The sequence below is a fragment of the Balaenoptera physalus genome (genome assembly GCF_965194825.1).
Source record: "Balaenoptera physalus genome assembly, contig: HAP1_SCAFFOLD_2330, whole genome shotgun sequence".
In the NCBI taxonomy this organism is placed as follows: Eukaryota; Metazoa; Chordata; class Mammalia; order Artiodactyla; family Balaenopteridae; genus Balaenoptera; species Balaenoptera physalus.
In genome coordinates this window covers 1-27,536 of record NW_028124477.1, presented here as the reverse complement: position 1 = coordinate 27,536, position 27,536 = coordinate 1, and the positions used below count along the sequence as shown (strand labels likewise).

The following is a 27,536-nucleotide window of genomic DNA, read 5'->3' as shown; positions in this document are numbered from 1 at the left end:
GTTCAACCCTAGCAGACTTCAGACTATACTACAGGGTGGTATTTGTTCCAAAACAGACACATAGGTCAGTGGAACAGAAGACAGAGCCCAGAAATAATGCCACACACTTATGATCAATTAATCTATGACAAAAGAGGCAGGAATATAGAAAGAAAAAAGACAGTCTCTTCAACAAGTGGTGCTGGGAAAACTGGACAGCCATGTATATAACAGTGAGAGTAGAACATTGCCTCACACCATATACAAAACCAAACACAAAATGGGCTAAAGACCTAAATGTAAGATCTGAAAATATAAAACTCTTAGAAGAAAACATAGACAGGACACTCTTTGACATAAATTGTAGCATTACTTTTTTGGATCTGTATCCCAAGGCCAAAGAAAGAAAAGCAAAAATAAACCAATGGGACATAATTACACTTAAAAGGTTTTGCACAGCAAAGGAAGCAGTTGAGAAGATAAAAACACAACCTAGGAAATGTGAGAAAATATTTGCAAATGATGTGACTGACTAGGTGTTAATGTCCAAATTATACAAACATCTCATACAACTCAAAGGCAAAAAAAACAAACAACCCAACCAAAAAATAAGTTATTGGGCACATGATTCTACTGAGACAATTCTTCAGCAGAACAAATTAAAATGATGCTTTTTAAATAAAACTGGAGTTTTCAAACTAACGAGCTCATTTTAAAGGAAATATTACTGATCTTCACCCGTGACTGGCATATAATGTTTGCTTGCATATTTGTTGTCTATGTCAGGGAATGAATGGTATGCTCTGCCAATTACTGGCGGTATATAAAGGTCCATGGGAAGTAGACGACACACACACTTCAGAAACATCCTCTTGCAACCCACCTGAATCCACTTCCCTTGACAACATGTGTGGCAACTACTACGGCAACTCTTGTGGCTATGGCCATGGATTTAGTCCCTATTACAGCTGTGGATATGGGACTCGCTATGGCTGTGGCTATGGCTCAGGATACGGCTGTGGATATGGCTCCCCTTATGGCTGTGTTTATGGAACAGGATACGGCTGTGGATATGACACTGGCTACTGCTACTACTGGCCAGTTTGCTACTGGAGATGTTATTCTTCTTGCTGCTAAAACATCACCATCCAAACCTCGTGTGTTCCTGAAATGACACATCTAAAGATAATGAGATTCAAGGATCTATAACCCATGATTTCTATATCCAGGAAACTACATGCCTAACAGAGGCTTTGACCTCCAACTACCCATTTTTAGATTGACATCTTTGTGGCTTGAGGTTCCATGATAGCGTCTGCTTATTGTCTGAAAGTTAGCCTTCAACTTCCTTAATCTGTGATTCCCTGTTATGACTGTGTTGATGATCCTAACATCCTCCAGTTGGGGAAATCACTTATTCTCAATAAAAAAGGTGCATTGTTTCTAACAAACCTTTGTGTACTTGCTTGTGAATTAGTCATTTTTTGAGATGTTATGGCCTCTGGTGAAAGTTGGGTAATATCTTGCCTGAACCTTGAGTTCTTCCTAGATATAATACAAGCATTTCTTCTTACATTTGCACCAGAAAAAATGTCTTCTCCTCGTATTTCTTGTTTCTCACATACTCAGGCGCTCATACACCCAGGCACAAATCTCACAGTATTTCACTACTGTGCTTTGCAGATCCCACTTTGTCTAGGTTGGAGCTGGAGGGGAAATAGGAGGGGGAATGACACTTTATTAAGGATGTTAATGCAGAGTCCAAGGTAGAGAAGATGTGCCCTGAGTGATTAAAGGAATTGAAGAGATATTTTCCAGAATTAATGAGGAATTAGAATTAGACATAGGTACGGAAAACACGAGAATAAAGAACTAAGCAACAGATAAGTGAGAATCAACATATTCTCTTATATCACCTGCTTTTGATGGAACTGAAAATGTATTTGTTTTCATATATCGTGGTTGAGGAAACTGATTTCGGTCACTTAATTGACAAATAGTTTTGAGTAGTTTAGAAAGGGCCTCATCTTAGTGAAGACAAAGTAGGAAAATTACAGACAAGTTACTTGCTCTCACAGTGTTTATATTCTAGTACGTTAAGATAGAAAAACAAACAGTAAAAAATAATTAAGATAATTTCAAACTGACAGTTGAGATTGGGGAATAAAACCGGTTTATGGGAAAGAGAGTAAGGATCGAAGTATCGGAGGGATAGTTCAGGGAGGTATTTTGAAGCTGTGATGAGCTGATGCCAATGGCAAAGGAAGATTAGAAAGGGCAGTAGCAAGTGCAAAATGGGAAAAGAAGTCCGTGAAGTTTTGGCAGAATATGATTTATTAGGCATGTATGAGTTAACTTATATATCCAGAAAAGAATTTTCACGAGCACTTAAGATACTTTCAAAGTCATAAGTGTTGTGACTCCTTAGGTAAAGAACATCTGAGACACTCAGCTTTACAGAAGTGAGAAAATGGGGATAATATTTACAAATATCCTATAATTTATATGTGCCACACAAATGGTTGACTTCATATTCTTATTGGAGAAATAGTTGAGTGTAAATTATGTGCCAGGCAGTGTTCTCAGAGCTGATTACGCAGTGATGTACCGAATAGATATGGTTTCTGTTGTTTTGCATCAATATCCAGATGTTTGAATGGAAAGGTATTCGAAGCAATGCAATAAAGATAGAAGAATTTTCACTAACCCATGGGTATTGTGGATAGAAAGTGTGTGTTGGCAGGGTATTGAAAAGTAACGTGTGAATCCCAGGTAATTGGTGAAGTAAAATTGATAGTTTTGAATTTAAAAGATGACAGAAAAGGAAAGAAACAGAAGAATAACAAAAATTGGAGTGGAGATACATTTTCTTTATGCTTATTGTGGTGGATTAAGCATAGCAGAGTGATCGCATTAGAGCAGAGAACAAAATCAGAAAAAAATAGGTAAGAAGGTTTCTCAACTGAAGGAAAATTTTCTAATCATGAATATTCTCAGAAAACGAAATCAGCAGCTTCGTGAAAATTCCTGTTGAAGGCACTCTATAGACTACTGGATCATAGCTCATTTTTTGTTGTTGAAATGTGGGATTCCAGTAGAAGGAATCACCTTCCAGAGTTTATACTCCCTTCCAACTTGGATTTCATAATTGTTACTATAAAAAGTTACTTTAATTTTGATCAGAAAGGAAAGAGGAGAAATAATAGCTGGTACGACAGACACACAAAACAGCATAAGCAATACTATGAGCAGTTATATGCCAACACATTGGACAGCCTAGAAGAAACAGATGAATTTCTAGAAACATACAGAATGACTAGACTGAATCAAGAAGAAACAGAAAATTTGAACAGATTGATCACTCGAAGTGAAGTCGAATCTGTAATTTGAAAAACTCCCAGCAAACAAAAGTCCAGGACCAGAGAGCTTCACAGGGGAATTCTATCAAACATAAAAAGAAGAACTTATACCAATCCTTCTCAAAATGTTCCAAAAAACTGAAGATGAGCAAACACTCCCAAATTCATTCGACAAGGCCACCATTACCCTGATAGCAAAACCAGACAAAGAGATTATAGAAAAAAGAAAATTATAGTCCAATAACTTCGATGAACAATAGATGCAAAAGTCCTCAACAAAATATTAGCAAACCAAATCCAATAATACAAAAAACGATCATACGCCATGATCAAGTTGGATTTATTCCAGGGGCACAAGGATGGATTAGCATGTGCAAATCAATCAATGTGATACACCACAGCAACAAAAAGAAAGACAAAAATCACATGATCACATCAATAGATGCAGAAAAAGCCTTTGAAGAAATTCAACTTCGATTCCTGATAAAAATCCTTGCCAAAGTGGCTGTAGAGGGAAAATACATTATCATAATAAAGGCCATTTACAACAAACCAACAGCCAACATAATACTCAATGGTGAAAAGGTGAAAGCCTTCCTCCTCAATTCAGGAACCAGACAACGATGATGACTCTCGCCACTTCTGCTTAAATTGGAAGTTCTAGCCGCAGCAGTCATAAGAAAAAGAAATTAAATGTATGCAGATTGGAAAGGAAGAGTTAACATCGTAACTATTTGCAGATGAAATGGTACTTCATAGAGAGAACTCTACAGTCTCCACCCTAAAACCTTTAGAACCAATTAACAAAATCAGTAGGTTGCATGATACAAGATTAATATACAGAAATCTGTTGTGTTTCTGTACACTAATGAGGAAATGTTAGGAAGAGAAAGTAAAACAAATCCCATTTAAAACTGCATCAAAAATTACCTAGGAAGAAACTTCAACAAGGAGGTGAAATACCTATACTCTGAAAACTATAAAATTTGATGAAGGAAATTGAAATTGATATAAAGAAAAGGAAATATATCCTGTGTCCTCAGATTTGAAGAATTAATATTATAAAAATGGCCATACCTCCGAATGAAATCTACAGATTTAATGCAATCCCTATCAAAATACCTGTGACATTTTTCACAGCACTAGAACAAATATTTTTAAAGTTAACAGTACTAGGACGAATAATCCTTAAACAACTCTAAAATTCATAGAAAAACTATTTCTAAAACTAGGACACCAAAAGACCCCCAGTTTTCGAAGCACTCTTCATAATAAAGGACAAAGCTAGAGGTTCAACCCTAGCAGACTTCAGACTATACTACAGGGTGGTATTTGTTCCAAAACAGACACATAGGTCAGTGGAACAGAAGACAGAGCCCAGAAATAATCCCACACACTTATGATCAATTAATCTATGACAAAAGAGGCAGGAATATACAAAGAAAAAAGACAGTCTCTTCAACAAATGGTGCTGGGAAAACTGGACAGCCATGTATATAACAGTGAGAGTAGAACATTGCCTCACACCATATACAAAAACAAACTCAAAATGGGCTAAAGACCTAAATGTAAGATCTGAAAATATAAAACTCTTAGAAGAAAACATAGGCAGGACACTCTTTGACATCAATTGTAGCATTACTTTTTTGGATCTGTATCCCAAGGCCAAAGAAAGAAAAGCAAAAATAAGCCAATGGGACATAATTACACTTAAAAGGTTTTGCACAGCAAAGGAAGCAGTTGAGAAGATAAAAAGACAACCTAGGAAATGTGAGAAAATATTTGCAAATGGTGTGACTGACTAGGTGTTAATGTCCAAATTATACAAACATCTCATACAACTCAAAGGCAAAAAAAACCAAACAACTCAACCAAAAAATCAGTTATTGGGCACATGATTCTACTGAGACAATTCTTCAGCAGAACAAATTAAAATGATGTTCTTTAAATAAAACTGGAGTATTCAAACTAACGAGCTCATTTTAAAGGAACTATTACTGATCGTCACCCGTGACTGGCATATAATGGTTGCTTGCATATTTGTTGTCTATGTCAGGGAATGAATGGTATGCTCTGCCAATTACTGGCGGTATATAAAGGTCCATGGGAAGTAGACGACACACACACTTCAGAAACATCCTCCTGCAACCCACCTGAATCCACTTCCCTTGACAACATGTGTGGCAACTACTACGGCAACTCTTGTGGCTATGGCCATGGATTTAGTCCCTATTACAGCTGTGGATATGGCACTCGCTATGGCTGTGGCTATGGCTCAGGATACGGCTGTGGATATGGCTCCCCTTATGGCTGTGTTTATGGAACAGGATACGGCTGTGGATATGACACTGGCTACTGCTGCTACTGGCCAGTTTGCTACTGGAGATGTTATTCTTCTTGCTGCTAAAACATCACCATCCAAACCTCGTGTGTTCCTGAAATGACACATCTAAAGATAATGAGATTCAAGGATCTATAACCCATGATTTCTATATCCAGGAAACTACATGCCTAACAGAGGCTTTGACCTCCAACTACCCATTTTTAGATTGACATCTTTGTGGCTTGTGGTTCCATGATAGCGTCTGCTTATTGTCTGAAAGTTAGCCTTCAACTTCCTTAATCTCTGATTCCCTGTTATGACTGTGTTGATGATCCTAACATCCTCCAGTTGGGGAAAAGACTTATTCTCAATAAAAAAGGTGCATTGTTTCTAACAAACCTTTGTGTACTTGCTTGTGAATTAGTCATTTTTTGAGATGTTATGGCCTCTGGTGAAAGTTGGGTAATATCTTGCCTGAACCTTGAGTTCTTCCTAGATATAATACAATCATTTCTTCTTACATTTGCACCAGAAAAAATGTCTTCTCCTCCTATTTCTTGTTCCTCACATACTCAGGCGCTCATACACCCAGGCACAAATCTGAGAGTATTTCACTACTGTGCTTTGCAGATCCCACTTTGTCTAGGTTGGAGCTGGAGGGGAAAGAGGAGGGGGAATGACACTTTATTCAGGATGTTAATGCAGAGTCCAAGGTAGAGAAGAGGTGCCCTGAGTGCTTAAAGGAATTGAAGAGATATTTTCCAGAATTAATGAGGAATTAGAATTAGACATAGGTACGGAAAACACGAGAATAAAGAACTAAGCAACAGATAAGTGAGAATCAACATATTCTCTTATATCACCTGCTTTTGATGGAACTGAAAATGTATTTGTTTTCATATATCGTGGTTGAGGAAACTGATTTCGGTCACTTAATTGACAAATAGTTTTGAGTAGTTTAGAAAGGGCCTCATCTTACTGAAGACAAAGTAGGAAAATTACAGACAAGTTACTTGCTCTCACAGTGTTTATATTCTAGTACGTTAAGATAGAAAAACAAACAGTAAAAAATAATTAAGATAATTTCAAACTGACAGTTGAGATTGGGGAATAAAACCGGTTTATGGGAAAGAGAGTAAGGATCGAAGTATCGGAGGGATAGTTCAGGGAGGTATTTTGAAGCTGTGATGAGCTGATGCCAATGGCAAAGGAAGATTAGAAAGGGCAGTAGCAAGTGCAAAATGGGAAAAGAAGTCCGTGAAGTTTTGGCAGAATATGATTTATTAGGCATGTATGAGTTAACTTATATATCCAGAAAAGAATTTTCACGAGCACTTAAGATACTTTCAAAGTCATAAGTGTTGTGACTCCTTAGGTAAAGAACATCTGAGACACTCAGCTTTACAGAAGTGAGAAAATGGGGATAATATTTACAAATATCCTATAATTTATATGTGCCACACAAATGGTTGACTTCATATTCTTATTGGAGAAATATTTGAGTGTAAATTATGTGCCAGGCAGTGTTCTCAGAGCTGATTACGCAGTGATGTACCGAATAGATATGGTTTCTGTTGTTTTGCATCAATATCCAGATGTTTGAATGGAAAGGTATTCGAAGCAATGCAATAAAGATAGAAGAATTTTCACTAACCCATGGGTATTGTGGATAGAAAGTGTGTGTTGGCAGGGTATTGAAAAGTAACGTGTGAATCCCAGGTAATTGGTGAAGTAAAATTGATAGTTTTGAATTTAAAAGATGACAGAAAAGGAAAGAAACAGAAGAATAACAAAAATTGGAGTGGAGATACATTTTCTTTATGCTTATTGGGGTGGATTAAGCATAGCAGAGTGATCGCATTAGAGCAGAGAACAAAATCAGAAAAAAATAGGTAAAAAGGTTTCTCAACTGAAGGAAAATTTTCTAATCATGAATATTCTCAGAAAACGAAATCAGCAGCTTCGTGAAAATTCCTGTTGAAGGCACTCTATAGACTACTGGATCATAGCTCATTTTTTGTTGTTGAAATGTGGGATTCCAGTAGAAGGAATCACCTTCCAGAGTTTATACTCCCTTCCAACTTGGATTTCATAATTGTTACTATAAAAAGTTACTTTAATTTTGATCAGAAAGGAAAGAGGAGAAATAATAGCTGGTACGACAGACACACAAAACAGCATAAGCAATACTATGAGCAGTTATATGCCAACACATTGGACAGCCTAGAAGAAACAGATGAATTTCTAGAAACATACAGAATGACTAGACTGAATCAAGAAGAAACAGAAAATTTGAACAGATTGATCACTCGAAGTGAAGTCGAATCTGTAATTTGAAAAACTCCCAGCAAACAAAAGTCCAGGACCAGAGAGCTTCACAGGGGAATTCTATCAAACATAAAAAGAAGAACTTATACCAATCCTTCTCAAAATGTTCCAAAAAACTGAAGATGAGCAAACACTCCCAAATTCATTCGACAAGGCCACCATTACCCTGATAGCAAAACCAGACAAAGAGATTATAGAAAAAAGAAAATTATAGTCCAATAACTTCGATGAACAATAGATGCAAAAGTCCTCAACAAAATATTAGCAAACCAAATCCAGTAATACAAAAAACGATCATACGCCATGATCAAGTTGGATTTATTCCAGGGGCACAAGGATGGATTAGCATGTGCAAATCAATCAATGTGATACACCACAGCAACAAAAAGAAAGACAAAAATCACATGATCACATCAATAGATGCAGAAAAAGCCTTTGAAGAAATTCAACTTCGATTCATGATAAAAATCCTTGCCAAAGTGGCTGTAGAGGGAAAATACATTATCATAATAAAGGCCATTTACAACAAACCAACAGCCAACATAATACTCAATGGTGAAAAGGTGAAAGCCTTCCTCCTCAATTCAGGAACCAGACAACGATGATGACTCTCGCCACTTCTGCTTAAATTGGAAGTTCTAGCCGCAGCAGTCATAAGAAAAAGAAATTAAATGTATGCAGATTGGAAAGGAAGAGTTAACATCGTAACTATTTGCAGATGAAATGGTACTTCATAGAGAGAACTCTACAGTCTCCACCCTAAAACCTTTAGAACCAATTAACAAAATCAGTAGGTTGCATGATACAAGATTAATATACAGAAATCTGTTGTGTTTCTGTACACTAATGAGGAAATGTTAGGAAGAGAAAGTAAAACAAATCCCATTTAAAACTGCATCAACAATTACCTAGGAAGAAACTTAAACAAGGAGGTGAAATATCTATACTCTGAAAACTATAAAATGTGGTGAAGGAAATTAAAATCGATATAAAGAAAAGGAAATATATCCTGTGTCCTTAGATTTGAAGAACTAACATTTTAAAAATGGCCATACCTCCCAATGAAATCTACAGATTTAATGCAATCCCTATCAACATAGCTGTGACATTTTTCACAGACCTAGAACAAATATTTTTAACATTCACAGAACTAGGACAAATAATCCTTAAACAACACTAAAATTCATAGAAAAACTATTTCTAAAACTAGGACCACAAAAGACCCCCAGTTTTCAAAGCACTCTTCATAATAAAGGACAAAGCTCGAGATTCAACCCTACCAGACTTCAGACTATACTACAGTGTGGTATTTGCTCCAAAACAGACACATATTTCAGTGGAAGAGAATACAGAGCCCAGAAATAATCCCACACACTTAGGATCAATCAATCTTGACAAAACAGGTAGGAATATACAAAGAGAAAAGACAGTCTCCTCAACAAGTGGTGCTGGGAAAAGTGAACAGCCATGTATATAACAATGAGAGTAGAGCATTCCCTCACACCATATACAAAAACAAACTCAAAATGGGCTAAAGACCTAAATGTAAGACCTGAAAATATAAAACTCTTGGAAGAAAACATAGGCAGAACACACTTTGACATAAATTGTAGCAATATTTTTTTGGATCTCTATCCTAAGGCCAAAGAAATAAAAGCAAAAAGAAACAAATGGGACATAATTACACTTAAAAGGTTTTGCACAGCAAAGGAAGCTGTTGAAAAGACAAAAAGACAACCTATGAAGTGTGAGAAAATATTTGCTGATGATGTGACTGACTAGGTGTTAATGTCCAAATTATACAAACATCTCATACAACTCACAGGCAAGAAAAACAAACAACCCAAGCAAAAAATCAATTATTGGGCACATGATTCTACTGAGACAATTCTTCAGCAGAACAAATTAAAATGATGCTTTTTAAATAAAACTGGAGTTTTCAAAATAACTAGCTCATTTTAAAGGAACTGTGACTGATTGTCAACAGTGACTGGTATATAATGGTTGCTTGCATATTTGTTGTCTATGTCAGGGAATGAATGGTATGCTCTGCCAATTACTGGCAGTATATAAAGGTCCATGGGAAGTAGACGACACACACACTTCAGAAACATCCTCTTGCAACCCACCTGAATCCACTTCCCTTGACAACATGTGTGGCAACTACTACGGCAACTCTTGTGGCTATCGCCGTGGGTTTAGTCCCTATTACAGCTGTCGATATGGGACTCGCTATGGCTGTGGCTATGGCTCAGGATACGGCTGTGGATATGGCTCCCCTTATGGCTGTGTTTATGGAACAGGATATGGCTGTGGATATGACTCTGGCTACCGCAGCTCCTGGCCATTTTGCTTTAGGAGATGTTATTCTTCTTGCTGCTAAAACATCACCATCCAAACCTCGTGTGTTCCTGTAATGACACATCTAAAGATAATGAGATTCAAGGATCTATAACCCGTGATTTCTATTACCAGGAAACTACATGCCTAACAGAGGCTTTGACCTCCAACTACCCATTTTTAGATTGACATCTTTGTGGCTTGAGGTTCCATGATAGCGTCTGCTTATTGTCTGAAAGTTAGCCTTTAACTTCCTTAATCTCTGATTCCCTGTTATGACTGTGTTGATGATCCTAACATCCTACAGTTGGGGAAATCACTTATTCTCAATAAAAAATGGTGCATTGTTTCTAACAAACCTTTGTGTACTTGCTTGTGAATTAGTCATTTTTTTGAAATGTTATGGCCTCTGTTGCAAGTTGGGCTAATATCTTGCCTGAACCTTGATTTCTTCCTTAATATTATACAAGCATTTCTTCTTACATTTGCACCAGAAAAAATGTCTTCTCCTCCTATTTCTTGTTACTCACATAATCAGGCGCTTGTACACCCAGGCACAAATCTCACAGTATTTCACTGCTGTGCTTTGCAAATCCCACTTTGTCTAGGTTGGAGCTGGAAGGTAAAGAGGAGGGGGAATGACACTTTATTCAGGATGTTAATGCAGAGTCCAAGGTAGAGAAGAGGTGCCCTGAGTGCTTAAAGGAATTGAAGAGATATTTTCCAGAATTAATGAGGAATTAGAATTAGACATAGGTACGGAAAACACGAGAATAAAGAACTAAGCAACAGATAAGTGAGAATCAACATATTCTCTTATGTCACCTGCTTTTGATGGAACTGAAAATGTATTTGTTTTCATATATCGTGGTTGAGGAAATTGATTTCGGTCACTTAATTGACAAATAGTTTTGAGTAGTTTAGAAAGGGCCTCATCTTAGTGAAGACAAAGTAGGGAAATTATAGACAAGTTTCTTGCTCTCACAGTGTTTATATTCTAGTACGTTAAGATAGAAAACCAAAGAGTAGAAAATAATTAAGATAATTTCAAACTGACAGCTGGGAGGGGGGAATAAAACCGGTTTATGGGAAAGAGAGTAAGGATCGAAGTATCAGAGGTAGTTCAGGGAGGTATTTTGAAGTTGTGATGAGCTGATGCCAATGGCAAAGGAAGATTAGAAAGGGCGGTAGCATGTGTAAAGAGGGAAAAGAAGTCCGTGAAATTTTGGCAGAATATGATTTATTAGGCATGTATGGGTTAACTTATATATCCAGAAAAGAGTCTTCATGAACTCTTAACACACTTTCAAAGTCATAAGTGTTGTGACTCCTTAGTTAAAGAACATCTGAGACACTCAGCTTTACAGAAGTGAGAAAATGGGGATAATATTTACAAATATCCTAAAATTTATATGTGCCACACAAATGTTTGAGTTCATATTCTTATTGGAGAAATATGGTTTGAGTGTAAGTTATGTGCCAGGCAGTGTTCTCAGAGCTGATTATGCAGTGATGTACAGAATAGATATGGTTTCTCTTGTTTTGCATCAATATCCAGATGTTTGCCTGGAAAGGTATTCGAAGTAATGAAATAAAGATAGAAGAATTTTCACTAACCCATGGGTATTGTGGAAAGAAAGTGTGTGTTGGCAGGGTATTGAAAAGTAAAGTGTCTATCCCAGGTAATTTGTGAAATGAAATTGATAGTTTTGTGTTTAAAAGGTGACAGAAAAGGAAAGAAACTGAAGAATAACAAAAATTGGAGTGGAGATATATTTTCCTTACGCTTATTGTTGTGGATTAAACATAGCAGAGTGATCACATTAGAGCAGAGACCAATATCAGAAAAAAATAGGTAGAAAGATTTCTCAACAGAAAGAAAATTTTCTAATCATGAATGTTCTCAGAAAATGAAATCAGCAGCTTCGTGAAAATTCCTGTTGAAGCCACTCTATAGACTACTGGATCATAGCTCATTTTGTGTTGTTGAAATGTGGGATTCCAGTAGAAGGAATCACCTTCAGGACTTTATACTCCCTTCCAACATGGATTTCATAATTGTTACTATAAGAATTTACTTTAATTTTGACCAGGAAGGAAAGCAGAGAAATAACAGCTGATACCACAGACATACAAATCATCATAAGCAATACTATGAACAGTTATATGTCAAAAAGTTGGACAGCCTAGAAGAAAGAGACAAATTTCTAGAAACATATGGAATGACTAGACTGAATCAAGAAGAAACAGAAAACTTGAACAGATTGATCACTAGAAGTGAAGTCGAATCTCTAATTTGAAAAACTCCCAGCAAACGAAAGTGCAGGACCAGAGAGCTTCACAGGGGAATTCTATCAAACGTAAAAAGAAGAACTTATACCAATCCTTCTCAAAATGTTCCAGAACACTGAAGATGAGCAAACACTCCCAAGTTCATTCGACAAGGCCACCATTACCCTGATACCAAAACCAGACAAAGAGATTATAGAAAAAAGAAAATTAGAGTCCAATATCTTCGATGAACAATAGATGCAAAAGTCCTCAACAAAATATTAGCAAACCAAATCCAATAATACAAAAAAGGATCATACGCAATGAACAAGTTGGATTTATTCCAGGGGCACAAGGATGGATTAGCATGTGCAAATCAATCAATGTGATACACCACAGCAACAAAAAGAAAGACAAAAATCACATGATCACATCAATAGATGCAGAAAAAGCATTTGAAAAAATTCAACATCGATTCATGATAAAAATCTTTGCTAAAGTGTGTGTAGAGGGAAAACACATTAACATAAAAAAGGCCATTTATGACAAACCAACAGCCAACACAATACTGAATGGTGAAAAGGTGAAAGCCTTCCTCCTCAATTCAGGAACGAGACAAGGATGATGACTGTCGCCCCTTCTACTTAAATTGGAAGTTCTGGCCGCAGCAGTCATAAGAAAAAGAAATTAAATGTATGCAGAATGGAAAGGAAGAAGTAACACCGTACCTATTTGCATATGATATGGTACTTCATATAGAGAACTCTACAGTCTACACCCAAAAACCATTCGACCCTATAAACAAATTCAGTAGTTTGCATGATACAAGATTAATATACAGAAATCTCTTGTGCTTCTATACACTAATGATGAAATGTTAGGAAGAGAAAGTAAAACAAATCCCATTTAAAACTGCATCAACAATTACCTAGGAAGAAACTTAAACAAGGAGGTGAAATATCTATACTCTGAAAACTATAAAATGTGGTGAAGGAAATTAAAATCGATATAAAGAAAAGGAAATATATCCTGTGTCCTTAGATTTGAAGAACTAACATTTTAAAAATGGCCATACCTCCCAATGAAATCTACAGATTTAATGCAATCCCTATCAACATAGCTGTGACATTTTTCACAGACCTAGAACAAATATTTTTAACATTCACAGAACTAGGACAAATAATCCTTAAACAACACTAAAATTCATAGAAAAACTATTTCTAAAACTAGGACCACAAAAGACCCCCAGTTTTCAAAGCACTCTTCATAATAAAGGACAAAGCTCGAGATTCAACCCTACCAGACTTCAGACTATACTACAGTGTGGTATTTGCTCCAAAACAGACACATATGTCAGTGGAAGAGAATACAGAGCCCAGAAATAATCCCACACACTTAGGATCAATCAATCTTGACAAAACAGGTAGGAATATACAAAGAGAAAAGACAGTCTCCTCAACAAGTGGTGCTGGGAAAAGTGAACAGCCATGTATATAACAATGAGAGTAGAGCATTCCCTCACACCATATACAAAAACAAACTCAAAATGGGCTAAAGACCTAAATGTAAGACCTGAAAATATAAAACTCTTGGAAGAAAACATAGGCAGAACACACTTTGACATAAATTGTAGCAATATTTTTTTGGATCTCTATCCTAAGGCCAAAGAAATAAAAGCAAAAAGAAACAAATGGGACATAATTACACTTAAAAGGTTTTGCACAGCAAAGGAAGCTGTTGAAAAGACAAAAAGACAACCTATGAAGTGTGAGAAAATATTTGCTGATGATGTGACTGACTAGGTGTTAATGTCCAAATTATACAAACATCTCATACAACTCACAGGCAAGAAAAACAAACAACCCAAGCAAAAAATCAATTATTGGGCACATGATTCTACTGAGACAATTCTTCAGCAGAACAAATTAAAATGATGCTTTTTAAATAAAACTGGAGTTTTCAAAATAACTAGCTCATTTTAAAGGAACTGTGACTGATTGTCAACAGTGACTGGTATATAATGGTTGCTTGCATATTTGTTGTCTATGTCAGGGAATGAATGGTATGCTCTGCCAATTACTGGCAGTATATAAAGGTCCATGGGAAGTAGACGACACACACACTTCAGAAACATCCTCTTGCAACCCACCTGAATCCACTTCCCTTGACAACATGTGTGGCAACTACTACGGCAACTCTTGTGGCTATCGCCGTGGGTTTAGTCCCTATTACAGCTGTCGATATGGGACTCGCTATGGCTGTGGCTATGGCTCAGGATACGGCTGTGGATATGGCTCCCCTTATGGCTGTGTTTATGGAACAGGATATGGCTGTGGATATGACTCTGGCTACCGCAGCTCCTGGCCATTTTGCTTTAGGAGATGTTATTCTTCTTGCTGCTAAAACATCACCATCCAAACCTCGTGTGTTCCTGTAATGACACATCTAAAGATAATGAGATTCAAGGATCTATAACCCGTGATTTCTATTACCAGGAAACTACATGCCTAACAGAGGCTTTGACCTCCAACTACCCATTTTTAGATTGACGTCTTTGTGGCTTGAGGTTCCATGATAGCGTCTGCTTATTGTCTGAAAGTTAGCCTTTAACTTCCTTAATCTCTGATTCCCTGTTATGACTGTGTTGATGATCCTAACATCCTACAGTTGGGGAAATCACTTATTCTCAATAAAAAATGGTGCATTGTTTCTAACAAACCTTTGTGTACTTGCTTGTGAATTAGTCATTTTTTTGAAATGTTATGGCCTCTGTTGCAAGTTGGGCTAATATCTTGCCTGAACCTTGATTTCTTCCTTAATATTATACAAGCATTTCTTCTTACATTTCCACCAGAAAAAATGTCTTCTCCTCCTATTTCTTGTTCCTCACATAATCAGGCGCTTGTACACCCAGGCACAAATCTCACAGTATTTTACTGCTGTGCTTTGCAAATCCCACTTTGTCTAGGTTGGAGCTGGAAGGTAAAGAGGAGGGGGAATGACACTTTATTCAGGATGTTAATGCAGAGTCCAAGGTAGAGAAGAGGTGCCCTGAGTGCTTAAAGGAATTGAAGAGATATTTTCCAGAATTAATGAGGAATTAGAATTAGACATAGGTACGGAAAACACGAGAATAAAGAACTAAGCAACAGATAAGTGAGAATCAACATATTCTCTTATGTCACCTGCTTTTGATGGAACTGAAAATGTATTTGTTTTCATATATCGTGGTTGAGGAAATTGATTTCGGTCACTTAATTGACAAATAGTTTTGAGTAGTTTAGAAAGGGCCTCATCTTAGTGAAGACAAAGTAGGGAAATTATAGACAAGTTTCTTGCTCTCACAGTGTTTATATTCTAGTACGTTAAGATAGAAAACCAAAGAGTAGAAAATAATTAAGATAATTTCAAACTGACAGCTGGGAGGGGGGAATAAAACCGGTTTATGGGAAAGAGAGTAAGTATCGAAGTATCAGAGGTAGTTCAGGGAGGTATTTTGAAGTTGTGATGAGCTGATGCCAATGGCAAAGGAAGATTAGAAAGGGCGGTAGCATGTGTAAAGAGGGAAAAGAAGTCCGTGAAATTTTGGCAGAATATGATTTATTAGGCATGTATGGGTTAACTTATATATCCAGAAAAGAGTCTTCATGAACTCTTAACACACTTTCAAAGTCATAAGTGTTGTGACTCCTTAGTTAAAGAACATCTGAGACACTCAGCTTTACAGAAGTGAGAAAATGGGGATAATATTTACAAATATCCTAAAATTTATATGTGCCACACAAATGTTTGAGTTCATATTCTTATTGGAGAAATATGGTTTGAGTGTAAGTTATGTGCCAGGCAGTGTTCTCAGAGCTGATTATGCAGTGATGTACAGAATAGATATGGTTTCTCTTGTTTTGCATCAATATCCAGATGTTTGCCTGGAAAGGTATTCGAAGTAATGAAATAAAGATAGAAGAATTTTCACTAACCCATGGGTATTGTGGAAAGAAAGTGTGTGTTGGCAGGGTATTGAAAAGTAAAGTGTCTATCCCAGGTAATTTGTGAAATGAAATTGATAGTTTTGTGTTTAAAAGGTGACAGAAAAGGAAAGAAACTGAAGAATAACAAAAATTGGAGTGGAGATATATTTTCCTTACGCTTATTGTTGTGGATTAAACATAGCAGAGTGATCACATTAGAGCAGAGACCAATATCAGAAAAAAATAGGTAGAAAGATTTCTCAACAGAAAGAAAATTTTCTAATCATGAATGTTCTCAGAAAATGAAATCAGCAGCTTCGTGAAAATTCCTGTTGAAGCCACTCTATAGACTACTGGATCATAGCTCATTTTGTGTTGTTGAAATGTGGGATTCCAGTAGAAGGAATCACCTTCAGGACTTTATACTCCCTTCCAACATGGATTTCATAATTGTTACTATAAGAATTTACTTTAATTTTGACCAGGAAGGAAAGCAGAGAAATAACAGCTGATACCACAGACATACAAATCATCATAAGCAATACTATGAACAGTTATATGTCAAAAAGTTGGACAGCCTAGAAGAAAGAGACAAATTTCTAGAAACATATGGAATGACTAGACTGAATCAAGAAGAAACAGAAAACTTGAACAGATTGATCACTAGAAGTGAAGTCGAATCTCTAATTTGAAAAACTCCCAGCAAACGAAAGTGCAGGACCAGAGAGCTTCACAGGGGAATTCTATCAAACGTAAAAAGAAGAACTTATACCAATCCTTCTCAAAATGTTCCAGAACACTGAAGATGAGCAAACACTCCCAAGTTCATTCGACAAGGCCACCATTACCCTGATACCAAAACCAGACAAAGAGATTATAGAAAAAAGAAAATTAGAGTCCAATATCTTCGATGAACAATAGATGCAAAAGTCCTCAACAAAATATTAGCAAACCAAATCCAATAATACAAAAAAGGATCATACGCAATGAACAAGTTGGATTTATTCCAGGGGCACAAGGATGGATTAGCATGTGCAAATCAATCAATGTGATACACCACAGCAACAAAAAGAAAGACAAAAATCACATGATCACATCAATAGATGCAGAAAAAGCATTTGAAAAAATTCAACATCGATTCATGATAAAAATCTTTGCTAAAGTGTGTGTAGAGGGAAAACACATTAACATAAAAAAGGCCATTTATGACAAACCAACAGCCAACACAATACTGAATGGTGAAAAGGTGAAAGCCTTCCTCCTCAATTCAGGAACGAGACAAGGATGATGACTGTCGCCCCTTCTACTTAAATTGGAAGTTCTGGCCGCAGCAGTCATAAGAAAAAGAAATTAAATGTATGCAGAATGGAAAGGAAGAAGTAACACCGTACCTATTTGCATATGATATGGTACTTCATATAGAGAACTCTACAGTCTACACCCAAAAACCATTCGACCCTATAAACAAATTCAGTAGTTTGCATGATACAAGATTAATATACAGAAATCTCTTGTGCTTCTATACACTAATGATGAAATGTTAGGAAGAGAAAGTAAAACAAATCCCATTTAAAACTGCATCAACAATTACCTAGGAAGAAACTTAAACAAGGAGGTGAAATATCTATACTCTGAAAACTATAAAATGTGGTGAAGGAAATTAAAATCGATATAAAGAAAAGGAAATATATCCTGTGTCCTTAGATTTGAAGAACTAATATTTTAAAAATGGCCATACCTCCCAATGAAATCTACAGATTTAATGCAATCCCTATCAACATAGCTGTGACATTTTTCACAGACCTAGAACAAATATTTTTAACATTCACAGAACTAGGACAAATAATCCTTAAACAACACTAAAATTCATAGAAAAACTATTTCTAAAACTAGGACCACAAAAGACCCCCAGTTTTCAAAGCACTCTTCATAATAAAGGACAAAGCTCGAGATTCAACCCTACCAGACTTCAGACTATACTACAGTGTGGTATTTGCTCCAAAACAGACACATATGTCAGTGGAAGAGAATACAGAGCCCAGAAATAATCCCACACACTTAGGATCAATCAATCTTGACAAAACAGGTAGGAATATACAAAGAGAAAAGACAGTCTCCTCAACAAGTGGTGCTGGGAAAAGTGAACAGCCATGTATATAACAATGAGAGTAGAGCATTCCCTCACACCATATACAAAAACAAACTCAAAATGGGCTAAAGACCTAAATGTAAGACCTGAAAATATAAAACTCTTGGAAGAAAACATAGGCAGAACACACTTTGACATAAATTGTAGCAATATTTTTTTGGATCTCTATCCTAAGGCCAAAGAAATAAAAGCAAAAAGAAACAAATGGGACATAATTACACTTAAAAGGTTTTGCACAGCAAAGGAAGCTGTTGAAAAGACAAAAAGACAACCTATGAAGTGTGAGAAAATATTTGCTGATGATGTGACTGACTAGGTGTTAATGTCCAAATTATACAAACATCTCATACAACTCACAGGCAAGAAAAACAAACAACCCAAGCAAAAAATCAATTATTGGGCACATGATTCTACTGAGACAATTCTTCAGCAGAACAAATTAAAATGATGCTTTTTAAATAAAACTGGAGTTTTCAAAATAACTAGCTCATTTTAAAGGAACTGTGACTGATTGTCAACAGTGACTGGTATATAATGGTTGCTTGCATATTTGTTGTCTATGTCAGGGAATGAATGGTATGCTCTGCCAATTACTGGCAGTATATAAAGGTCCATGGGAAGTAGACGACACACACACTTCAGAAACATCCTCTTGCAACCCACCTGAATCCACTTCCCTTGACAACATGTGTGGCAACTACTACGGCAACTCTTGTGGCTATCGCCGTGGGTTTAGTCCCTATTACAGCTGTCGATATGGGACTCGCTATGGCTGTGGCTATGGCTCAGGATACGGCTGTGGATATGGCTCCCCTTATGGCTGTGTTTATGGAACAGGATATGGCTGTGGATATGACTCTGGCTACCGCAGCTCCTGGCCATTTTGCTTTAGGAGATGTTATTCTTCTTGCTGCTAAAACATCACCATCCAAACCTCGTGTGTTCCTGTAATGACACATCTAAAGATAATGAGATTCAAGGATCTATAACCCGTGATTTCTATTACCAGGAAACTACATGCCTAACAGAGGCTTTGACCCACAACTACCCATTTTTAGATTGACGTCTTTGTGGCTTGAGGTTCCATGATAGCGTCTGCTTATTGTCTGAAAGTTAGCCTTTAACTTCCTTAATCTCTGATTCCCTGTTATGACTGTGTTGATGATCCTAACATCCTACAGTTGGGGAAATCACTTATTCTCAATAAAAAATGGTGCATTGTTTCTAACAAACCTTTGTGTACTTGCTTGTGAATTAGTCATTTTTTTGAAATGTTATGGCCTCTGTTGCAAGTTGGGCTAATATCTTGCCTGAACCTTGATTTCTTCCTTAATATTATACAAGCATTTCTTCTTACATTTCCACCAGAAAAAATGTCTTCTCCTCCTATTTCTTGTTCCTCACATAATCAGGCGCTTGTACACCCAGGCACAAATCTCACAGTATTTTACTGCTGTGCTTTGCAAATCCCACTTTGTCTAGGTTGGAGCTGGAAGGTAAAGAGGAGGGGGAATGACACTTTATTCAGGATGTTAATGCAGAGTCCAAGGTAGAGAAGAGGTGCCCTGAGTGCTTAAAGGAATTGAAGAGATATTTTCCAGAATTAATGAGGAATTAGAATTAGACATAGGTACGGAAAACACGAGAATAAAGAACTAAGCAACAGATAAGTGAGAATCAACATATTCTCTTATGTCACCTGCTTTTGATGGAACTGAAAATGTATTTGTTTTCATATATCGTGGTTGAGGAAATTGATTTCGGTCACTTAATTGACAAATAGTTTTGAGTAGTTTAGAAAGGGCCTCATCTTAGTGAAGACAAAGTAGGGAAATTATAGACAAGTTTCTTGCTCTCACAGTGTTTATATTCTAGTACGTTAAGATAGAAAACCAAAGAGTAGAAAATAATTAAGATAATTTCAAACTGACAGCTGGGAGGGGGGAATAAAACCGGTTTATGGGAAAGAGAGTAAGGATCGAAGTATCAGAGGTAGTTCAGGGAGGTATTTTGAAGTTGTGATGAGCTGATGCCAATGGCAAAGGAAGATTAGAAAGGGCGGTAGCATGTGTAAAGAGGGAAAAGAAGTCCGTGAAATTTTGGCAGAATATGATTTATTAGGCATGTATGGGTTAACTTATATATCCAGAAAAGAGTCTTCATGAACTCTTAACACACTTTCAAAGTCATAAGTGTTGTGACTCCTTAGTTAAAGAACATCTGAGACACTCAGCTTTACAGAAGTGAGAAAATGGGGATAATATTTACAAATATCCTAAAATTTATATGTGCCACACAAATGTTTGAGTTCATATTCTTATTGGAGAAATATGGTTTGAGTGTAAGTTATGTGCCAGGCAGTGTTCTCAGAGCTGATTATGCAGTGATGTACAGAATAGATATGGTTTCTCTTGTTTTGCATCAATATCCAGATGTTTGCCTGGAAAGGTATTCGAAGTAATGAAATAAAGATAGAAGAATTTTCACTAACCCATGGGTATTGTGGAAAGAAAGTGTGTGTTGGCAGGGTATTGAAAAGTAAAGTGTCTATCCCAGGTAATTTGTGAAATGAAATTGATAGTTTTGTGTTTAAAAGGTGACAGAAAAGGAAAGAAACTGAAGAATAACAAAAATTGGAGTGGAGATATATTTTCCTTACGCTTATTGTTGTGGATTAAACATAGCAGAGTGATCACATTAGAGCAGAGACCAATATCAGAAAAAAATAGGTAGAAAGATTTCTCAACAGAAAGAAAATTTTCTAATCATGAATGTTCTCAGAAAATGAAATCAGCAGCTTCGTGAAAATTCCTGTTGAAGCCACTCTATAGACTACTGGATCATAGCTCATTTTGTGTTGTTGAAATGTGGGATTCCAGTAGAAGGAATCACCTTCAGGACTTTATACTCCCTTCCAACATGGATTTCATAATTGTTACTATAAGAATTTACTTTAATTTTGACCAGGAAGGAAAGCAGAGAAATAACAGCTGATACCACAGACATACAAATCATCATAAGCAATACTATGAACAGTTATATGTCAAAAAGTTGGACAGCCTAGAAGAAAGAGACAAATTTCTAGAAACATATGGAATGACTAGACTGAATCAAGAAGAAACAGAAAACTTGAACAGATTGATCACTAGAAGTGAAGTCGAATCTCTAATTTGAAAAACTCCCAGCAAACGAAAGTGCAGGACCAGAGAGCTTCACAGGGGAATTCTATCAAACGTAAAAAGAAGAACTTATACCAATCCTTCTCAAAATGTTCCAGAACACTGAAGATGAGCAAACACTCCCAAGTTCATTCGACAAGGCCACCATTACCCTGATACCAAAACCAGACAAAGAGATTATAGAAAAAAGAAAATTAGAGTCCAATATCTTCGATGAACAATAGATGCAAAAGTCCTCAACAAAATATTAGCAAACCAAATCCAATAATACAAAAAAGGATCATACGCAATGAACAAGTTGGATTTATTCCAGGGGCACAAGGATGGATTAGCATGTGCAAATCAATCAATGTGATACACCACAGCAACAAAAAGAAAGACAAAAATCACATGATCACATCAATAGATGCAGAAAAAGCATTTGAAAAAATTCAACATCGATTCATGATAAAAATCTTTGCTAAAGTGTGTGTAGAGGGAAAACACATTAACATAAAAAAGGCCATTTATGACAAACCAACAGCCAACACAATACTGAATGGTGAAAAGGTGAAAGCCTTCCTCCTCAATTCAGGAACGAGACAAGGATGATGACTGTCGCCCCTTCTACTTAAATTGGAAGTTCTGGCCGCAGCAGTCATAAGAAAAAGAAATTAAATGTATGCAGAATGGAAAGGAAGAAGTAACACCGTACCTATTTGCATATGATATGGTACTTCATATAGAGAACTCTACAGTCTACACCCAAAAACCATTCGACCCTATAAACAAATTCAGTAGTTTGCATGATACAAGATTAATATACAGAAATCTCTTGTGCTTCTATACACTAATGATGAAATGTTAGGAAGAGAAAGTAAAACAAATCCCATTTAAAACTGCATCAACAATTACCTAGGAAGAAACTTAAACAAGGAGGTGAAATATCTATACTCTGAAAACTATAAAATGTGGTGAAGGAAATTAAAATCGATATAAAGAAAAGGAAATATATCCTGTGTCCTTAGATTTGAAGAACTAACATTTTAAAAATGGCCATACCTCCCAATGAAATCTACAGATTTAATGCAATCCCTATCAACATAGCTGTGACATTTTTCACAGACCTAGAACAAATATTTTTAACATTCACAGAACTAGGACAAATAATCCTTAAACAACACTAAAATTCATAGAAAAACTATTTCTAAAACTAGGACCACAAAAGACCCCCAGTTTTCAAAGCACTCTTCATAATAAAGGACAAAGCTCGAGATTCAACCCTACCAGACTTCAGACTATACTACAGTGTGGTATTTGCTCCAAAACAGACACATATGTCAGTGGAAGAGAATACAGAGCCCAGAAATAATCCCACACACTTAGGATCAATCAATCTTGACAAAACAGGTAGGAATATACAAAGAGAAAAGACAGTCTCCTCAACAAGTGGTGCTGGGAAAAGTGAACAGCCATGTATATAACAATGAGAGTAGAGCATTCCCTCACACCATATACAAAAACAAACTCAAAATGGGCTAAAGACCTAAATGTAAGACCTGAAAATATAAAACTCTTGGAAGAAAACATAGGCAGAACACACTTTGACATAAATTGTAGCAATATTTTTTTGGATCTCTATCCTAAGGCCAAAGAAATAAAAGCAAAAAGAAACAAATGGGACATAATTACACTTAAAAGGTTTTGCACAGCAAAGGAAGCTGTTGAAAAGACAAAAAGACAACCTATGAAGTGTGAGAAAATATTTGCTGATGATGTGACTGACTAGGTGTTAATGTCCAAATTATACAAACATCTCATACAACTCACAGGCAAGAAAAACAAACAACCCAAGCAAAAAATCAATTATTGGGCACATGATTCTACTGAGACAATTCTTCAGCAGAACAAATTAAAATGATGCTTTTTAAATAAAACTGGAGTTTTCAAAATAACTAGCTCATTTTAAAGGAACTGTGACTGATTGTCAACGGTGACTGGTATATAATGGTTGCTTGCATATTTGTTGTCTATGTCAGGGAATGAATGGTATGCTCTGCCAATTACTGGCAGTATATAAAGGTCCATGGGAAGTAGACGACACACACACTTCAGAAACATCCTCTTGCAACCCACCTGAATCCACTTCCCTTGACAACATGTGTGGCAACTACTACGGCAACTCTTGTGGCTATCGCCGTGGGTTTAGTCCCTATTACAGCTGTCGATATGGGACTCGCTATGGCTGTGGCTATGGCTCAGGATACGGCTGTGGATATGGCTCCCCTTATGGCTGTGTTTATGGAACAGGATATGGCTGTGGATATGACTCTGGCTACCGCAGCTCCTGGCCATTTTGCTTTAGGAGATGTTATTCTTCTTGCTGCTAAAACATCACCATCCAAACCTCGTGTGTTCCTGTAATGACACATCTAAAGATAATGAGATTCAAGGATCTATAACCCGTGATTTCTATTACCAGGAAACTACATGCCTAACAGAGGCTTTGACCCACAACTACCCATTTTTAGATTGACGTCTTTGTGGCTTGAGGTTCCATGATAGCGTCTGCTTATTGTCTGAAAGTTAGCCTTTAACTTCCTTAATCTCTGATTCCCTGTTATGACTGTGTTGATGATCCTAACATCCTACAGTTGGGGAAATCACTTATTCTCAATAAAAAATGGTGCATTGTTTCTAACAAACCTTTGTGTACTTGCTTGTGAATTAGTCATTTTTTTGAAATGTTATGGCCTCTGTTGCAAGTTGGGCTAATATCTTGCCTGAACCTTGATTTCTTCCTTAATATTATACAAGCATTTCTTCTTACATTTCCACCAGAAAAAATGTCTTCTCCTCCTATTTCTTGTTCCTCACATAATCAGGCGCTTGTACACCCAGGCACAAATCTCACAGTATTTCACTGCTGTGCTTTGCAAATCCCACTTTGTCTAGGTTGGAGCTGGAAGGTAAAGAGGAGGGGGAATGACACTTTATTCAGGATGTTAATGCAGAGTCCAAGGTAGAGAAGAGGTGCCCTGAGTGCTTAAAGGAATTGAAGAGATATTTTCCAGAATTAATGAGGAATTAGAATTAGACATAGGTACGGAAAACACGAGAATAAAGAACTAAGCAACAGATAAGTGAGAATCAACATATTCTCTTATGTCACCTGCTTTTGATGGAACTGAAAATGTATTTGTTTTCATATATCGTGGTTGAGGAAATTGATTTCGGTCACTTAATTGACAAATAGTTTTGAGTAGTTTAGAAAGGGCCTCATCTTAGTGAAGACAAAGTAGGGAAATTATAGACAAGTTTCTTGCTCTCACAGTGTTTATATTCTAGTACGTTAAGATAGAAAACCAAAGAGTAGAAAATAATTAAGATAATTTCAAACTGACAGCTGGGAGGGGGGAATAAAACCGGTTTATGGGAAAGAGAGTAAGGATCGAAGTATCAGAGGTAGTTCAGGGAGGTATTTTGAAGTTGTGATGAGCTGATGCCAATGGCAAAGGAAGATTAGAAAGGGCGGTAGCATGTGTAAAGAGGGAAAAGAAGTCCGTGAAATTTTGGCAGAATATGATTTATTAGGCATGTATGGGTTAACTTATATATCCAGAAAAGAGTCTTCATGAACTCTTAACACACTTTCAAAGTCATAAGTGTTGTGACTCCTTAGTTAAAGAACATCTGAGACACTCAGCTTTACAGAAGTGAGAAAATGGGGATAATATTTACAAATATCCTAAAATTTATATGTGCCACACAAATGTTTGAGTTCATATTCTTATTGGAGAAATATGGTTTGAGTGTAAGTTATGTGCCAGGCAGTGTTCTCAGAGCTGATTATGCAGTGATGTACAGAATAGATATGGTTTCTCTTGTTTTGCATCAATATCCAGATGTTTGCCTGGAAAGGTATTCGAAGTAATGAAATAAAGATAGAAGAATTTTCACTAACCCATGGGTATTGTGGAAAGAAAGTGTGTGTTGGCAGGGTATTGAAAAGTAAAGTGTCTATCCCAGGTAATTTGTGAAATGAAATTGATAGTTTTGTGTTTAAAAGGTGACAGAAAAGGAAAGAAACTGAAGAATAACAAAAATTGGAGTGGAGATATATTTTCCTTACGCTTATTGTTGTGGATTAAACATAGCAGAGTGATCACATTAGAGCAGAGACCAATATCAGAAAAAAATAGGTAGAAAGATTTCTCAACAGAAAGAAAATTTTCTAATCATGAATGTTCTCAGAAAATGAAATCAGCAGCTTCGTGAAAATTCCTGTTGAAGCCACTCTATAGACTACTGGATCATAGCTCATTTTGTGTTGTTGAAATGTGGGATTCCAGTAGAAGGAATCACCTTCAGGACTTTATACTCCCTTCCAACATGGATTTCATAATTGTTACTATAAGAATTTACTTTAATTTTGACCAGGAAGGAAAGCAGAGAAATAACAGCTGATACCACAGACATACAAATCATCATAAGCAATACTATGAACAGTTATATGTCAAAAAGTTGGACAGCCTAGAAGAAAGAGACAAATTTCTAGAAACATATGGAATGACTAGACTGAATCAAGAAGAAACAGAAAACTTGAACAGATTGATCACTAGAAGTGAAGTCGAATCTCTAATTTGAAAAACTCCCAGCAAACGAAAGTGCAGGACCAGAGAGCTTCACAGGGGAATTCTATCAAACGTAAAAAGAAGAACTTATACCAATCCTTCTCAAAATGTTCCAGAACACTGAAGATGAGCAAACACTCCCAAGTTCATTCGACAAGGCCACCATTACCCTGATACCAAAACCAGACAAAGAGATTATAGAAAAAAGAAAATTAGAGTCCAATATCTTCGATGAACAATAGATGCAAAAGTCCTCAACAAAATATTAGCAAACCAAATCCAATAATACAAAAAAGGATCATACGCAATGAACAAGTTGGATTTATTCCAGGGGCACAAGGATGGATTAGCATGTGCAAATCAATCAATGTGATACACCACAGCAACAAAAAGAAAGACAAAAATCACATGATCACATCAATAGATGCAGAAAAAGCATTTGAAAAAATTCAACATCGATTCATGATAAAAATCTTTGCTAAAGTGTGTGTAGAGGGAAAACACATTAACATAAAAAAGGCCATTTATGACAAACCAACAGCCAACACAATACTGAATGGTGAAAAGGTGAAAGCCTTCCTCCTCAATTCAGGAACGAGACAAGGATGATGACTGTCGCCCCTTCTACTTAAATTGGAAGTTCTGGCCGCAGCAGTCATAAGAAAAAGAAATTAAATGTATGCAGAATGGAAAGGAAGAAGTAACACCGTACCTATTTGCATATGATATGGTACTTCATATAGAGAACTCTACAGTCTACACCCAAAAACCATTCGACCCTATAAACAAATTCAGTAGTTTGCATGATACAAGATTAATATACAGAAATCTCTTGTGCTTCTATACACTAATGATGAAATGTTAGGAAGAGAAAGTAAAACAAATCCCATTTAAAACTGCATCAACAATACCTAGGAAGAAACTTAAACAAGGAGGTGAAATATCTATACTCTGAAAACTATAAAATGTGGTGAAGGAAATTAAAATCGATATAAAGAAAAGGAAATATATCCTGTGTCCTTAGATT

The 27,536-nt window shown here is 36.5% G+C and overlaps 1 protein-coding gene and 1 long non-coding RNA gene across 2 annotated transcripts; both read left to right on the top strand.

Moving 5' to 3' along the window:
* The first annotated feature begins 724 nt into the window (after nt 1–724).
* Nucleotides 725–6,937, top strand: LOC309654218 (uncharacterized protein). Its single transcript, XM_082478808.1, has 2 exons — nt 725–1,076; nt 5,577–6,937. The coding sequence occupies exons 1-2, from the start codon at nt 769–771 to the stop codon at nt 5,743–5,745; spliced, it is 477 nt and encodes a 158-aa protein (XP_082334934.1). The 5' UTR covers nt 725–768; the 3' UTR covers nt 5,746–6,937.
* Nucleotides 6,938–7,235: 298 nt separating this feature from the next.
* Nucleotides 7,236–12,321, top strand: LOC309654221. Its single transcript, XR_014260048.1, has 2 exons — nt 7,236–7,272; nt 11,904–12,321. It is a non-coding gene; the product is annotated as an uncharacterized lncRNA (long non-coding RNA).
* Nucleotides 12,322–27,536: the final 15,215 nt, after the last annotated feature.

Bases quoted from the DNA above. Each gene is read 5' to 3' on its own strand.
- LOC309654218 (XM_082478808.1), top strand. From the start codon at position 769: ATGAATGGTATGCTCTGCCAATTACTGGCGGTATATAAAGGTCCATGG. The intron at 1,077-5,576 runs GCCAGTTTGCTA...TCCCTATTACAG, and splicing joins ACTGGCTACTGCTACTACTG to CTGTGGATATGGCACTCGCT.